Source organism: Vulpes vulpes, chromosome 12 (genome assembly GCF_048418805.1).
Source record: "Vulpes vulpes isolate BD-2025 chromosome 12, VulVul3, whole genome shotgun sequence".
Classification (NCBI taxonomy): Eukaryota; Metazoa; Chordata; class Mammalia; order Carnivora; family Canidae; genus Vulpes; species Vulpes vulpes.
The window spans coordinates 126,075,534-126,092,089 of record NC_132791.1 but is presented as its reverse complement, the minus strand read 5'-3'; the positions used below and the strand labels follow the sequence as shown (position 1 = coordinate 126,092,089).

The window sequence follows — 16,556 nt, the reverse complement described above, 5'->3', positions numbered from 1 at the left end:
TAAAAAATGGGTTCATGAGAATCTACCTTAACATGTTTTATTAATCAAAATTTCCAATTATAAAATTCGTGGAATTCCCTCCCTGGTCAACTCAGTCTGTTGAGAAGTTTATCAATTTTATTGGTCTCCAAGAACATGCTTTTGGTTTCACTAATAATTTCTATTTTTTTTTTCTGTCATTGATTTCTGCTTTGATCTGTATCACTTCCTTTCCTCTGCAACCTGTGCATTTCATTTGTTCTTCTTTTTCTTGTTTAAGAAGAAAGTTGAGGTTCTTCTTTTGAGACCTTTCTTTTCTAACGTAGGCATTTATTTAGTACTATATATTTCCCTGTGAGCACTACTTCCGTAATGTGTTGGGAGTCCCCAAGCTGATTCCCAGGTTCAGCGATTCACTAGGACTCACAGGACTGAGCATATCATTGTATTCAGGGCTAAGATTTATTGTAGTAAAATATATCAGTCATCAAAGGGAAAGGCACCTGGGGTGAAGTCCAGAGGAAACTGGGCAGTAGTTTCCAAGAGTCCTCTCCCAGTAAAGTCACATAGGACATGCCTAATTCCCCCAGCATAAAATGCTGCCAACCACGAAAGCTAGGGACTCAGTGCCCACATTTTTTACTGAGAGCTGATCACGTAGGCACTCTCTGCCTGGCCTGTACTCAAACTCTAGACTTCCAGAAGAAAGGTGCTAAGCATAAACCACCATATCTGTATAAACACTTCAGGCACAGGGAGCTGATCTTATCAGGGCAGAGGGAATGTGCCGCCACTGCTCCCCCTCCCCCACACACACACCAAAATCCAAATTCATGGATACCAGCCAAGGGCCAACCTTCTAAGTAGGTCTTTCTAAGGATAGCAATGTCAGGCCTGCTGTGTTTTTTTGTTTTCCTGCACACATTTTGCTATGTCATGATTTTCATTCAGTTCAAATTACTTTCTATTTTCCCTTTTGAATTCTTGCAAATCTATGGGTTATTTCCAGTGTGGCCAGAGAGTATATTTTGTATGACTTGGATCCTTTTTAATTATCAAGTCTTGTTTTATGACCTTAAAGAAAAGTCTTTCTCAGTAAACATTCTTGTGTATTCTGCTGTCGTTGGCTGGACTGTTCTATAAATGTCAATAAGGTTAAGTTGGTTGTGTTGTTCGAGTCTGTTCTACCCTTACTGATTTTCTAGGTACTTGTTCTGTCAATCACTGAAACTTCCACCTCTAATTACAGATTCGTGTATGTTTCCTGCCCTTACTTATATTATTCTGCTTTGTGTGTTTTGAAGTTGTGATTAAGTGCATAAAAGAACAAAGTTGAGAATTTTCCATCCATGTTCATCAGGGATATTGGTCTGGAATTCTCCTTTTTGGTGGGGTCTTTGTCTGGTTTTGGAATTAAGGTGATGCTGGCCTCATAGAACAAATTTGGAAGTACTACATCTCTTTCTATCTTTCCAAACAGCTTTAGTAGAATAGGTATGGTTTCTTCTTTAAACATTTGATAGAATTCCCCTGGGAAGCCATCTGGCCCTGGACTTTTGTGTCTTGGGAGGTTTTTGATGACTGCTTCAATTTCCTCCCTGGTTATTGGCCTGTTCAGGTTTTCCATTTCTTCCTGTTCCAGTTTTGGTATTTCTGGCTTTCCAGAAATGCGTCCATTTCTCCTAGATTGCCTAATTTATTGGCGTATAGCTGTTCATAATAAGTTTTTAAAATCGTTTGTATTTCCTTGGTGTTGGTAGTGATCTCTCCTTTCTCACTCATGCTTTTATTAATTTGAGTCTTCTTTCTCTTCTTTTTAATAAGCTGGCTAATGGTTTATCTATCTTATTAATTCTTTCAAAGAACCAACTCCTGGTTTTGTTGATCTCTTCCACAGTTCTTCTGGTCTCGATTTCGTTGAGTTGTGCTCGAATCTTGATTAACTCTCTTCTGCTGGGTGTAGGATCTATTTGCTGTTTTTTTCTCTAGCTCCTTTAGGTGTAAGGTTAGCTTTTGTATTTGAGTTCTTTCCAGTTTTGTTGTGTTTTTTTTTTTTTTTTTTTTTTTTTTTATCTTTCCAGTTTTTGAATGGATGCTTTGAATTGAAGTTTTGCAATGTATTTCCCCCTTAGGACTGCTTTTGCTGCATCCCAAAGACTTTGAATGGTTGTATCTTCATTCTCATTAGTTTCCATGAATCTTTTAAATTCTTCCTTAATTTCCTGGTTGACCCTTTCATCTTTTAGCAGGATGGTTCTTAACCTCCACGTGTTTGAAGTCCTTCCAAATTTCTTGTGATTTAGTTCTAATTTCAAGGCATTATGGTCTGAGAATACGCAGGGGACGATCCCAATCTTTTGGTATCGGTGCCATCAGGGAAATACAAATCAAAACCACAATGAGATACTACCTCACACCAGTGAGAATGGGGAAAATTAACAAGGCAGGAAACCAAAAATGTTGGAGAGGATGCAGAGAAAAGGGAACCCTCTTACACTGTTGGTGGGAATGTGAAATGGTGCAGCCACTCTGGAAAACTGTGTGGAGGTTCCTCAAAGAGTTAAAAATAGACCTGCCCTACGACTCAGCAATTGCACTGTTGGGGATTTACCCCAAAGATACAGATGCAATGAAATGCCAGGACACCTGCACCCCGATGTTTATGGCAGCGATGTCCACAATAGCCAAACTGTGGAAGGAGCCTCGGTGTCCATCGAAAGATGAATGGATAAAGAAGCTGTGGTTTATGTATACAATGGAATATTACTCAGCCATTAGAAATGACAAATACCCACCATTTGCTTCAACGTGGATTGAACTGGAGGGTATGATGCTGAGTGAAGTAAGTCAATCGGAGAAGGACAAACATTATATGTTCTCATTCATTTGGGGAATATAAATAATAGTGAAAGGGAATAGAAGGGAAGGGAGAAGAAATGGGTAGGAAATATCAGAAAGGGAGACAGAACATAAAGACTCCTAACTCTGGGAAACGAGCTGGGGGTGGTGGAAGGGGAGGAGGGCGGAGGGTGGGGTGAGTGGGTGTCAGGCACTGAGGGTGGCACTTGACGGGATGAGCACTGGGTGTTATTCTGTATGTTGGCAAATTGAACACCAATAAAAAATAAATTTATTATTAAAAAAAAAGAACAAAGTTGGAAACCTGATTCCAAAACTTATCATGAAGCTATGGCAGCCAAAACAGTGAACTATTAGTATAAAAACAGATACACAGATTAAAAAAAAAAAAACTATGCTGAAATATATCCATATCTGTATGTCCAACTGGTTTTCCAAAAAGGTGTCAAGCAATTCATTTGGAAAAAAAATTAAATAGTCTTTTGAAATGATGTTGGAACTGGACACTGACATCCAAAAAAAGTAAGCTAATCCTTAACATGTATACAAAAATTAATTTGAAATGGATCATAGACTTAAATGTAAGGACTAAAGCCATGAAACTTCTAGATAACTATGTCAGAGAAAATCTTAAGTGATTTGAGTTGGGCAAAAATTTCTTAAACAGAACACAAAAAGGACAACCTTATAATATTAAAAAATAATAGATAAATTGGGTTTCATCAAAATTTAACATGCGCTCTCTTCCAAAGACATTGCTAAGAAAATAAAAGGTAAGCCACAGACTGGGAGAAAATACTTGTAAAATATGTGAATTATAAAGCACTTTTTATCTAGAACACACATAACTTATATAACTTACTCAAGAGAAGACAACTCAATTTTTAAAAATTGATAGATTTGAACCAACTTTCACCCATGAATATATATAAATAGCAAATAAATAATGTAAAAATGCCCCACATCACTTGTGTTTAGGGAAATGCAAATTAAAAATATGGAAAGATACTATTACACATACACAGTAGAAGAGCTAATTAAAACGACTGATAATACAGGTGTTGGCAAGGATGGGGAGTAACTGGAGCTCTCAAACATTGCTCATGGGCTATCAAACTGGGACAGCCACTCTGGAAGACAGTGTGCTAGCGTCTTACAAAGTTAAACATACGCTTACCATATGACTCAGGATTCATCTCTGAGGTGTTTACTCATGAGAAATGAAAATATATGTAGATGCAAAAACACACTCCTAAAGATTTTATTTGAGAGAGAGAGGGAGAGAGAGAGCATGAACAGGGGGATGGGCAAAGGGAAAGGGAGAAGCAGATTCCCCACTGAGCAGGGAGCCGGATGCAAGACTCAATCCCAGGACCTGAGCTGAAGGCAGACGCTTAACCAACTGAACCACCCAGGAGCCCCAAAAATGCACTCCTAAATGTTCATAGCAGCCTTAAAAAATTTTAAGTTCTGACCTGGAAATAGTCCAAATGTCTATCATCTGGTGAAATGATAAACAGACTGTGATAAATTTTTATGATAGAATACTACTTAGCAATAAAAGAAACAAACTATTGATATATGAAAGAACAAAGGTGAATCTCAAAAGTATTGTCTTGAATGGAAAAAAAAAGAGACATAAAAGTCTACAAGTGTATGATTCCAGAAATTCTAGAAAATGCAAAAGTACAGCAATAGAAAGCAGATCAGTCTTGACTATAAGGAGAGAACTAATTGAAAAGGGGCAGAAGCAGCTTCACGGGGTGATGGAAATGTTCTCTATCTTGATGGTGTGAATGATTATATGACTATCCACTGCAATGAGTCAAAACTCATCAAACTGTACACTTAACATCGGTGAATGTTATATGTAAATTATACATTATAGAAGCGGACATAAAGGGGCACCTGCATGGCTCAGTGATTGAGCATCTGCCTTTGGCTCAGGTTGTGATCCTGGGGTCCTGGGATTGAGTCCCATATCGAGCTCCCCGCAGGGAGCCTGCTTCTCTCTCTGCCTGTGTCTCTGCCTCTGTGTGTCTCTCATGAATAAATAAAATCTTAAAAAAAAAAAAAAGAAGCTGACATAAGAATATATTGAAAACATTTGTGTATGTAGAACTTTCTTTTATAAGTTGTTTTAAATTCTTTTTGAAAAGATTTATTTATTTAGTTAGTTATTTGGTTATTTAGTTATTAGAGAGGAGAGTGTAAACGAGGGAGGGATACAAGGAGGGAGAAGCAGATTCCATGCTGTGAGCAGAGAGTCTGACCCGGTGTTCAATCCCACAACCCTAAGATCATGACCTGACCCAAAACTAAGAGCCAGACACTTAACTGACTGAGCCAGCCAGGAGCCCCCAAATTGTTTTAATTTTGAAGTTTATATTACACATAAAGGTATACAAATCAAAAGGTTTTATCACAAAAAAAAAATTTTAAAGGTCTTATCACATACTCAATATGTTTGTGAATTAACACAAAGCAAGCACCCATGTAAAGGGTGCCCAGAGAAAGAACCCTGTGAACACTCCAAAGGCCCATTTGTTCCTTCTTTTCAAAAGTTAACTCTTAAAAAAATTAAATTAAAAAGTTCACTATTATCCAGGCTTGTAAAAGTACACTATTGCTTGTTTTTAAACTCTCGCCTCAAGAAAACTGCATAGTAGAGTTAAACCTTATCCAAAAGGGGGTCTGACCTTTTCCTTAGGCCCCTGGGAGGAGATTTTATCTAAGCCCTTGCAATATCCTGCCTGCTAAGCATCTGTTTACCTGGGGGCCTCAGGCTAAGTGGTTTTCATCCTGACCTCCAGAGCAGCCAGAGGTTAAAGGTTAGCAGCATGGGTAGTTAGCCATGTCCATGCAGATAGGCCTTCCATTAAAAATCTGAACAGTCAGCCTCAGGTGAGCCTCCCTGGTTGGCAACACTCCATGTGTATTTGTCATGTATTGTTTCTGGGAGAGGTCAGCTCCATCCAAATTTCACTGGGAGAGGATGACTGGGAGTTCCATGCATGTAACTCCCATGGTCAATGGTGCCACTTCACTTCTCTTGGCTGGCTGTAATCTGTATCCTTCTGCTGAAATAAACAATGATCATTAGTGTAGCAGTTTCCGTGAGTTCTGTGAGCCCTTCTAGCAAATTATCAAACCTGAGAGTGCTCTGGGGAGCCCCTGAATGTACAATTGGCAACAGAAGCGAAAGTGGTCTTAAGAGACACACCTGAACTCTGCAGGAATCGTATAGTTATTACTCCATGAATGGCTTCTCTGACCCAGTATTAGGTTTCTGAGATCCATTCATAATGTACCTTGTAAGGAGTTTATTCACTTTCATCGCTTATGCAGTAACAATGAACTGACCATTATTTACTCACTCTACTACTGATGGCCTTGTTACTATTGAGACCTAGAAGGACAAATAGAGAAATTCATAATCATAATGGGAAATTTTGATATATCTGTTGCAACTTATAAGCAAACAAACAACATTCCCCCCCAAAAAAATCAGTAAAAAATAGGTTTTTATTACACAATTAAATTAGATTTGACATCATTCAATACCTAAACTCCTGTGGGCTTTCTTTGGGAGTTAACTGTAATAGACATTTTTCCCAAATGCTTACTATATTCTTATAGCACTCAAGAGCTCTGTAAATATTATTTCAGCTAATTTCATAACAACTCTTCCAACTTTATAGCTGAAACAACTGAAGCATGGAAAAAATCAGGGAATTTGTCCAGAGTCCCACAGCTTAAAAAAAAGCGGGGGGGGGGGGGGGGGGGGGGACCAAGAGTTCAACTTTAAATCTGATTCAAGAGCCAAAGTTTTGAATTCCTATGCTATTTTCTACCTGTTCTCCAATTAATTTTGGTATTTTCATCTTCCTTGAAAATCATCTATTCCATCTAGAGTTTAAAATTTATTAGCATGAGTGCTCACTTTGGCAGTACATATACTAAAATTTATTAGCATGAGCTGAACTCAAATTACGATGTGAAGTCCTAGAATTTCTATCAGATTAAAACTGCTTTTTAGCCCCATATTTTTTCTTTCCATATCATAAACCTTATAAATTCATCTGGAGGGAACAATTATAACAATTATAATTATAACCATTGTCTCACCTAAGACCTATTGATCACTTCTGGTTTCTGGAATGTTGATGCTTGAAAACAACTTATCACAAACAGTAACAAGAGATACAATCGTCTGGGCATCATCATTCATGGAAAGCAATTTCTCTCAAAGTTGTCTTAAGCATTATGACTATAAAGGCAATGCATGCTGGCAGTTATTTACAGAAGTACTTTCCTTTGCACATGATCATTTGACCTATGCTTAACTTTCTACCTTTGTTCCTCCTAGAAACTTGACCTAAGTTAACAGAGTAACTATGACATATTTGTAAGTAAAAACTGCTGATCGCACCCAGACTAGAACAAACTGTGAATGAACTAGAAATACCCAACAGTGACACGATGGCTTTGACTATATGGGCATAACTAGGTCTGGCGGACAATTTTTACTTTAGCTATTTAAACAAAGGAGTTAGTATAAGAGCATACTGGGGTTGCCTGTAGCACCCAGTGAACACATTTGGGAGACCAATGAATTCTTGGTAATAAACTACTCAGGATTAGTGGTTATCTCAGCCCCTTAAATATAAATCTTTTGTTCTTAGGTACAACCTCTCACTCCATTTTGCATTTTCCCCATGGCATTTATCACTACCTAGCACATAGTATCTATTTATTTGCTTACCGTTTGTCCTCCTTCTACAATGTAAATTCCAGGAGGGCAAGAGCTTCTGTTCACTGCTCCACAACCAGTGCTTAAAATAGTAACTAATATATAGGAGGGGTTCAATGAGTATCTGTTGGATGAAGTTCCTACTAAGGTATAATTATTATCTGATGGACTAATATTTTACTGAGCACCTACTATATGCCAAGCCCTGTGAGGTGAAGGCACAGAACGGTTATCATCTGTGATTTTACAGAGTTCACAATCAAAGATAAAACTTCACAAACAGGATGCCTGGGTGGCTCAGCAGTTAAGCATCTGTCTTTGGCTCAGGGCATGATCCTGGAGTCCTGGGATCAAGTCCTGTATCGGGCTCCCTGCACAGAGCCTGCTTCTCCTCCCTCTGCCTGTATCTCTGCCTCTCTGTGTGTCTCTCATGAATAAATAAAAAAAAATCTTAAAAAAAAAAAACTTCACAGACAATTCTCTACTGACCAAGAATATTTTCTTTATTAAAATGTTATATGATTACATAACCAAGACTCTACATGATTTAGTTCAATTAGTAACATTTATAGCAAAAAAGTTTATCTTCAAAATACTGTATTCTCACTCCGGGATCCCAAATAGTCACAGACTACTTCAATCACTTTTACAAACCATCCCCGTTCCTCCTCATTTAGGAGAAGTCCACTTTTATGGATAAAAAGAAGTCAGCGTAGTAGCAGCCTGGATGCATCCTAATTAATCTCTACTCCCAAATTTCTCTCAGGCGGTCTCCTTTGGCACTTTTCCACAAGTTCTCTCTTTAATGAAAAAGACAGTAAATCTCGTCTCCTTTAAAAAAACAAGCTGAGCATTTCTTCCCTGTATCTATGTTCACAGAGACAATCAGACCTTTTGAAGAATCACACACCAGTTGCCCTGATCATAGTAGCTCTGCAGGATGCTGACACTGTTCAGAGTCTGGCAGGCGGCTTCCAGCTCTCCCTCACAGAACACGTGGTAGTATCGGTGAAACACAGGGCCTGGGTCATGGGCTCCGGCTGGATGCCCAGGCTTGCCTTCTCCAGGGTTTCCCTGATGGTGCCAGGGAACCAGCAAGTCTTGAGAAGGAAAGGAGGTCCTATTCGTATGAACAGGCAGCTTAGCATTAGTGACTGTCCTTGCCTTATGCCCTCCCTCCGGGAGGTCAGTAACAGAGGAGACACAGCACTCGGAGTCTCGACTACCTACATTAGGCACCTGCTCCACCAGCAACTCTGGCATGGCTGTATCACTGCTGGTCCCCTCTTCCTTTCCTTGGTTAATTCTATTTTCTCGAAGATACTTGGATTTCTTCTTATTATATTCTTGTTCCATTGCCCAGACGTAAACAAGTGCCCGCCCACCAGGTCTCAGGAGCCGAACAAGTTCTTGGAGAGCCGCCACTCTACGCTCCTGGTAGAAAATACATTGTCCTTTATCAACCAAGAGGAGATATGGAGAGGAAACAGGATAGTATAACTGACGAGAGGGATTTTTTTTTAAATTTTTATTTATTTATGATAGTCACACACACACACACACACAGAGAGAGAGAGAGAAAGAGAGAGGCAGAGACACAGGCAGAGGGAGAAGCAGGCTCCATGCACCGGGAGCCTGATGTGGGATTCAATCCCGGGTCTCCAGGATCGCGCCCTGGGCCAAAGGCAGGCGCTAAACCGCTGCACCACCCAGGGATCCCGAGAGGGCTGTTTTTAATTAGGATGAATAGCCCATAAAGTCTAACAAAATAAAACACAAAAGAAAAAAATAAGAAAATTCTGTTCTGTGATTGAAGGGAAGAAGGTATTAAAGAAACAGGGAAAAGAACATTTTTATTTGCGTTAATAAAATAGACATGGAGGGTTTTCTTCTTGATTTCATTCTGAATTCACTTTAGGTCATCAGGTGATGCCAGCACAGGGCAATCTATAAAATTACTGCTTAGATTAGAGGAGAAACCACTGACACACAGGAAAAATTAGATTCTTTTTCTTCTTGTAAGAAAAATACAAAACATTTAATTCACTTATTTTAAAATTAGAAACATATGTGGCTAATTAAAAGCATGAGTAGCAGACTAATACCAGCTAAATACCTGAATTTTGAAAAAAGGGAAGGATGGGAAAGAAGGGAACCCAACCATTAGGGAGGCAAGCAAGGGGCTGAGGAAGGCAGAGGGGAAACAGAGGAGCTTGGAGGCCAAGGGAGTGGGCAGAAAGCCCAAGGTTGCTGAGCCCCCACAGCCAGGACAGCTGAAATGTAGGGACCCTGCATGCGGGGAAGCCAGGAGAAGATGAGAAGACTCAGGGTAGCCCAAGGATGGAGTCCACGGGCTTCTGCGGGAGCACCACTGCCCTGCAGCCCCTCTCCAGGCCACATGCCTTCTCATCAGAGGGAACCACCCTCAGGATGACAAGGAAGAGAATGGGAAGGAAGGAAAGAAAAACTAAAATCAGGTCCACCGCGGTCACTTCCACAAACATCTCTCATCACCTTAGCTATAGGTTCTTGGAGAGAGAGGCGATACTCACTGCTGTTGAAAAATGGTGAATCACAGCAATGGAGATGCAGGCGTCACAGGACCCGCTGCATAGGGGCACTGCCAGCGCATCACAGACGAGGGCCTGGAAACACCGCTCTCTGCAGATGTCCACTAGCTTCTGGCTCCGATCACAACCAATCTGTAATAGAGAAAAAGAAAGAATTGCATAATACCCTGTTTAAATGTCAAGAGAAATTACAAGCAATGGGTTTATTCATTAGTATGAGTTATTAGATTTCACATTGTGAAACGGTGCAAGGTCGTGATTTTCTGCCCTGCAGCTGGCACAAGGTCAGATCATGTGCTTACAGGGCAGTGTTGCTAGTCCTCACAGGCATCAAACTGAACTCAAATTATTGAATGGAAACAGAAGGACTAGAGTAAAGATGACAAAGGTGGAAACAGGAAGTCCTAACTGGCATCCCAGGGGATCACCAACCAGAATCTAGATCTTTTTGTAGTATCATGCGTATAAACATAGAAATTATCCCATAAACACAGACCTTCAGATTTTTGTGCAGAGTTGCAGGTGTCTCCTGACATGACATAAACTGTACTGTGATGGCCCAGATAGCAGGAGGACAGCTGGGGTTTTACCTGCTTTTATTTATTTATTTATTTATTTATTTATTCATTCATTCATTCATTCATTCATTCATTCATTGTTTTATTATTTTCTTAATAAATTTATTTTTTATTGGTGTTCAATCTGTCAACATATAGAATAACACCCAGTGCTCATCCCATCAAGTGCCCCCCTCAGCGCCTGTAACCCAGTCACCCCCACCCCCCGACCACCTCCCCTTCCACCACCCCTAGTTCGTTTCCCAGAGTTAGGAGTCTCTCATGTTCTGTCTTCCTTTCTGATATTTCCCACTCATTTGCCTGCTTCTTTTTACTTTTCAATATATTTTACTGTACAATTGTGGGACCCAGGAAATTTAACAAAAATCCCCTACCCCTGGCAAAGCAGAGCAGGACTAACTCCATTTTGTGCTACACCTGCCACCTCCTGTATCACCCCCACATGACCTGCTTATTGCTTAAGGTGCTGCCCCACCCTAGTCAAGCTGCTGGGCACACCCTAATCAGAAATCGGCTCATAACAATGTAACTCTGCCTTGTGCCAGCCAAGCCAATTCTGACCAAAGTAATAGAGCAGCTCAAATGGATACTATAGGGTAAGATGTAATTCAATCGGCCACCTGAGTGTGGACTGACATGACTATGCAACTGTCTGAGTATCCCATTTGCCACTGGCCCCTATAAAGCTGCTACACCTCTTAGTCTCGGGGTCCAAGTCCCTGCTCCGCTGGTATACTTGGACCCAGGCTCGAGCCTGTAAATAAACCCTCGTGTGTTTGCATTGGTGTCGGCTCCTTGGTGGTTTCTCGGATTAGCGATCTTGGGCACAACACAATCAGAAAATAAAATCCCCAAACAAGAAAAAAGTAAAATAATTTATTTCATTTTTTAAAGCTATTGAGTCTTGTTCTGCTAAATTTACACCTAACCTATATATATCAAGAATAAAGTGATGAATTCAAAATTTGTAGAACGCTATTAAATTGAACTGTTTAGTCAAATGCAATCACCTTGAGGGAATAGCCACACCCCTTCCTCCCCTCCAGGCAGGGAGGCCTCACACACCTTCCACACGACCTGGTCCTGCGGCAAGTGTTCGGGTGCCAGGAGTGCCTATCTCCTCTCTAGCTCTGCTGGTATTTTTGTACACAGTTTTGTGTTTAATCCTGAGAGTACCATATGCATGCATGTGCACATGTGTGTGCACAGGTAGGGAGAGAGCACTGTACAATGTGCACAGGTAAACTGAGGGAGGGCTAGGAGGGGGAGGGGCATAAGAAATGTTAAATCACTAATAATTATCCCCAGATATTTCTTAACTCACTCTGTATGAAATAGAGAAAAAGAAATGTGATAGATTTCAGCAGACAGAAGTAGCCACCTCAAGCCTGTATCTACTCATTTGAATTTTAGATGCTGTGAACACTGATTATTAGGTTCCCTCAGTCTATGTGAGAATAAAGAATATGAGTCTTCGTGTCAAAACAAGTCTTATTAAGTTAAATCACACTGCCATGCTAGTCATACTTAATAAGAATTTGCTCAATTTCTAACTGGTATTAAGCAGCTTCTATATTCTATCCTAGAGCTGCATTAATTTTTGAAGTATAATAAAAGGTACTAAGCTAGAGGTAAAGTATAGCGATGTATCACTGATATATTTTAAGATGAGAAAGTACAAAGGGCCCATTGATAACAGTGACACCATTCCCAATTGCTTGCCGTCTTTACCTACGTAAGATACATAACTGGCTCATTACTTTTATTTTCATCCATATTCTATGCTGCTAAGCCAGCAGTCACAATATTAAGCTGACAATACCACTCAAATAATATGTGTATTACATTTTGGTGGTTGCTACCTTTTTTTTTTTTTACAATAAAATTCATTTCATGGAGTCAGAAGTTTCAAGTCTGTAAAGTTTTGTCAGATTGATATAAATCTTACTAAAAGTCTAAAAAAAATCCAACTTAACTACAAAACAAATACCAGGACACAGTGCTCAACAAAGAAGGGAAGTTATTACCCGAGAACCACAGATACAGCAGAACATGGAACACAGCAGCCAAAGCAAACAAGAGGAAATCCCTTCCTTCTGGCTTCCAGGCCACCACAGGTACCTGTACGAGTGCCTTTCTGCGCCAATGAGACCCACAAAGCAGCAGGTCTGGTGCAGACACGACACAGGTCTGGTGCAGACACGATGCATGCCTGGCTCTGCACCTTCATCCTGTGCTCACCCTGCCCAAGTCTTTCATAAGCTGCAATCAGATGGTCACTCACTTCCTCTCTCCCCATTCCTATTTTTCACTTTCCTTCAGCCTCCGTACCAAGGATACTACCCAATATCTGAGGTTCTCCCTAATCATGCTGCATAGTGTCAACAGCATGAGAGAAAAGGGCTTGTTGATAAATGAGATTTAGAAGCACTCACGTTTATTAAAGGACTCACGACAAGCTACATAATTCTGTACACTGGATGGAGGTCAGGGACATAAAAACACACACTGGTTAGGCTTCAACTGTATACTTACACTCCTTTACAATTTTTAGAATCTTCAACAAAACACGAAACATGCAATTCCAGAAGGACTGCTAAAAATGAAAAAACTTTCACTCTAGTAATCAAAGGTGCAAAATGCAAAACAAGATTTCATTTTTTCTCCTAGTAAAGTATCAAAAATACTTTAAAACCAAAATGCGCTTTGGTGACGGTGGTAATAAAACTCGCTCTCAAAGTGCTGGTGACAGTACAAATGGACCCCACTGATTTTCAAAAGCAATTTTGCACACTGCTTTTTAAGGAAGATAAAAATGTTCATGACTCTTTTTGTTTTTTAAGTAGGCTTCATGCTCAGTGCAGAGCCCAACATGGGGCTTGAACTCACAACCTGAGCTAAGATCAAGAGTCAGACACTGAAAGAACTGAGCCACCCAGGTGCCCCAGAAATATTTACAACTTTTGACCCAATAATTGTTCTTCTAAAAATTCATCCCCCAAAGAACTATCCAAAATATGAAAAAAAGCTAAATGGGCTAAAAAAAATTGCCTTTTACTGGAGCAGCCACCAGGTATGACAGCAGATTCTTTGTTTTAATAACCTCAACCCTGACACACACTCTTGAGTTATCTGTTAACACACTGCAGACGCAGAAGACTTGTCTCACCACATGTAAGTAATCTGCCCCAAGTTAGCAGAGGTAAGTGGTGGGACAGACTTACACCCAGGCTTTCTAACTCCAAAAACCCACATGCTTGCTTCCTTCCTTCCTTTCTCACTCTAAAAACCCACAAGCTTCTCAGCGTAGGTGCTCATTACTGTGTTATGTATACTAACTCCACACTGAACACAAGGAACCTCGCAGAATGTTATAAGGTCCAGTAACTATGTAAGGGTACACATCATAGTGGAAATATGAAGTGATATGGAGTCATCGAGTTGCATGCATACTTGTGATGATATAAAGCTGCTTTATTAGGGTATTAAGATTATAGGCAAACACCTTTCCGTTTGTCCATTTTCCGCATTGCAACTATTTTTATTACTTAAAAAACACAACATTTAAAAAACTGCTAAGAAAACAAGCAACTGTAGGGAAATCAGACTGGCAGTAAGGAGTTCAGAGCGCAGGGGAACAGGCAGACAAAGCCAGTCACGTGCAGTGAAAACGGCCCCCTAAAGTCTTGAGCTAAAGTCTGGCCTCAGCAATAACCAGCTGAACAACCTAGGAAAGGCACTTAGCTTCTGTTTCCTCATTATAAAAATGCCTACATCTCAGGGTTGATAGGAGAACCAAACAAAATGATGCATATTAAATACTTCCTAACCACAAAGGACTATGCAAATGTTATTATTACCATTTGGAACAAAGGGTGGACAAAATCTCTCATCCTGGAATCTAGATACAAAGAGAAACCTATGTATCCTCAAGAGAACCCTATGTATCCTCAAGGTATGTCATTCTGAGCTAGGGCCCACCCATTGTTGAGTCTGTCCCATTTCCTTCAAGGTTACAGAACACAGCACTGTGTCTATTCCACTTTTCATGTGAGAAATAGAAGGTGAACTCACAGGTTTGCTCCTCACCATTCAACAAACCATCAATGAGTTTCCATCATGTGCCAAGTAAGTGAACAACAAATGAGACATGATTTCTGCCACATCTAAGACAACAGCAGCTGTTGTCTGTCACCAGAGCTGGCCATGAAGCTCTCTCTCAGCAGAACGCCAAACTATATGGACTCTGCAGCTGGAGAGGAGGTTCTAGTACTTGTCCTGACATCAGATAACCTTGGGCCTGTTGTAACGTGACCAAGCGTCCGTTCTCCCATTTGTAAAATGGAGACAGGAATACCAATCCTACACACTACATGAGAAAACAGAACACAGCACTTAGCACACAGCAGGTACCGGATATTCTTAGGGCCTTTCTGTTCTTTACTGGGATAGTCAACAGTCAGAAACCAAAACAAAACAAACAGAAATGTACAGAAGAGTCTTACAGAAACATTATCTCCAATTCTTATCACTATAAATAGATTCCTGGCATTATTATTATACCTGTAATCCCAACTATTTACAGCAACCAAGAAAGTCCCTAACACGTATTAAGTAATGACTTATCTACGAACCACATTCAGAGTGAATGTGGTCTGAGACCAATGCACAGAATGATCACTTAGTGAGTGAGCCACGCTGAGGTCCATACTATGTCATCTACTGTTGGTACTATTATAAAGGTAGCAGTCTCTTGAAGGCATAGTCTTTGCTTATAAAATTTACCCCTGAAAATAAAGACAGCAGCCAGTGTTGATGACAGAAATGAGGAGTAACTGAGGACATCTAAAAAAGTGAAAAGCAGCTGATAAAACTCTCTCTGAGAGCCTAAGCTAGTATTTTAAAAATATATTTTGTTAAGGAAGCAGGTAATAATGATAATCATAGTTTTTAAAATTCTGAGACAATCCTACATATGAATACCTCGAATGAATGTCTCAGGTCACATTCCCTCATGAGTATCAAAAAATGCACATATTTTCAGTCCCAAAGTCAGCTGCTCAAAACACACTCCAATATATAGGCTGGAGCTTCAGCAACTTCAAAAGGCAGGCTTCCCGTTTATCACATGTAATTCCGTTTCTGGTATAATGAAAACCGTAATTCCAAGCAGACAAGGAGTTTTCATTCCTCCACTGAACCAATACTTACTGAGCCTTCCCAAGAGGCTAGACACTGCAGTAGGTTCTACGAAGAGCAGAGAGGAAGCAGTACACATGCACTCCCAACCATAAAGTGAATATAAATTATGAGAAGGGACTATACTTGTGATTTTCTAATTCTATTAAACATATTCCTCCTTGAGCAGATTCCGATTTTTTGGCTCAGTTTACCAAGAAATCATTTTTTTCCTTCGTAACAGGATGATGCAATCCATAAGACTACGTCAGTGTGGTTGACCTCAGCCTCAGTTCACTGTCCTGAGTGCTGCCTGACTCGACAAAGCTGTGGGTTATCATCAGGGAAGTCCAAAAGCAGAGCTCACTGGGAAACATTTTGGATAATACTTTAAGATGAAAATATCAGAGGATGTCACTTTGATTTTTAAGTGGCCCATCAAAACTCACTTCTTCCACATTAACAAACCTAACTCATTAGACCTTATTCTTTATAAACTAAAATTTAATTGTAAACATGATGATAATAGGTGGATACTAAGGTCTTATCTTGATGAAAAGCTGTGCTTTTATCTGTCTCAATGTACAAAACTGCCCTCCCTCAGGTGCAAGAGTGACTTACTTTCTTCATGGAGGTGCA

At 40.0% G+C, this 16,556-nt stretch overlaps 1 protein-coding gene across 3 annotated transcripts in view; it reads right to left on the bottom strand.

The window, feature by feature from the left end:
* Nucleotides 1-8,073: 8,073 nt before the first annotated feature.
* The window catches only part of ALKBH8 (alkB homolog 8, tRNA methyltransferase), a 55,694-nt gene continuing 47,211 nt past the window's right edge, over nt 8,074-16,556 (bottom strand). For all 3 annotated transcript variants that reach the window (XM_026006782.2, XM_026006780.2, XM_026006779.2), the window contains exons 11-12: nt 10,144-10,293; nt 8,074-9,025 (exon numbers count right to left, since the gene is read on the bottom strand). In XM_026006782.2, the coding sequence (XP_025862567.1) occupies nt 8,477-9,025; nt 10,144-10,293 (699 nt within the window). In that variant the 3' untranslated portion in view covers nt 8,074-8,476. The remainder of the gene's footprint in view (nt 9,026-10,143; nt 10,294-16,556) is intronic.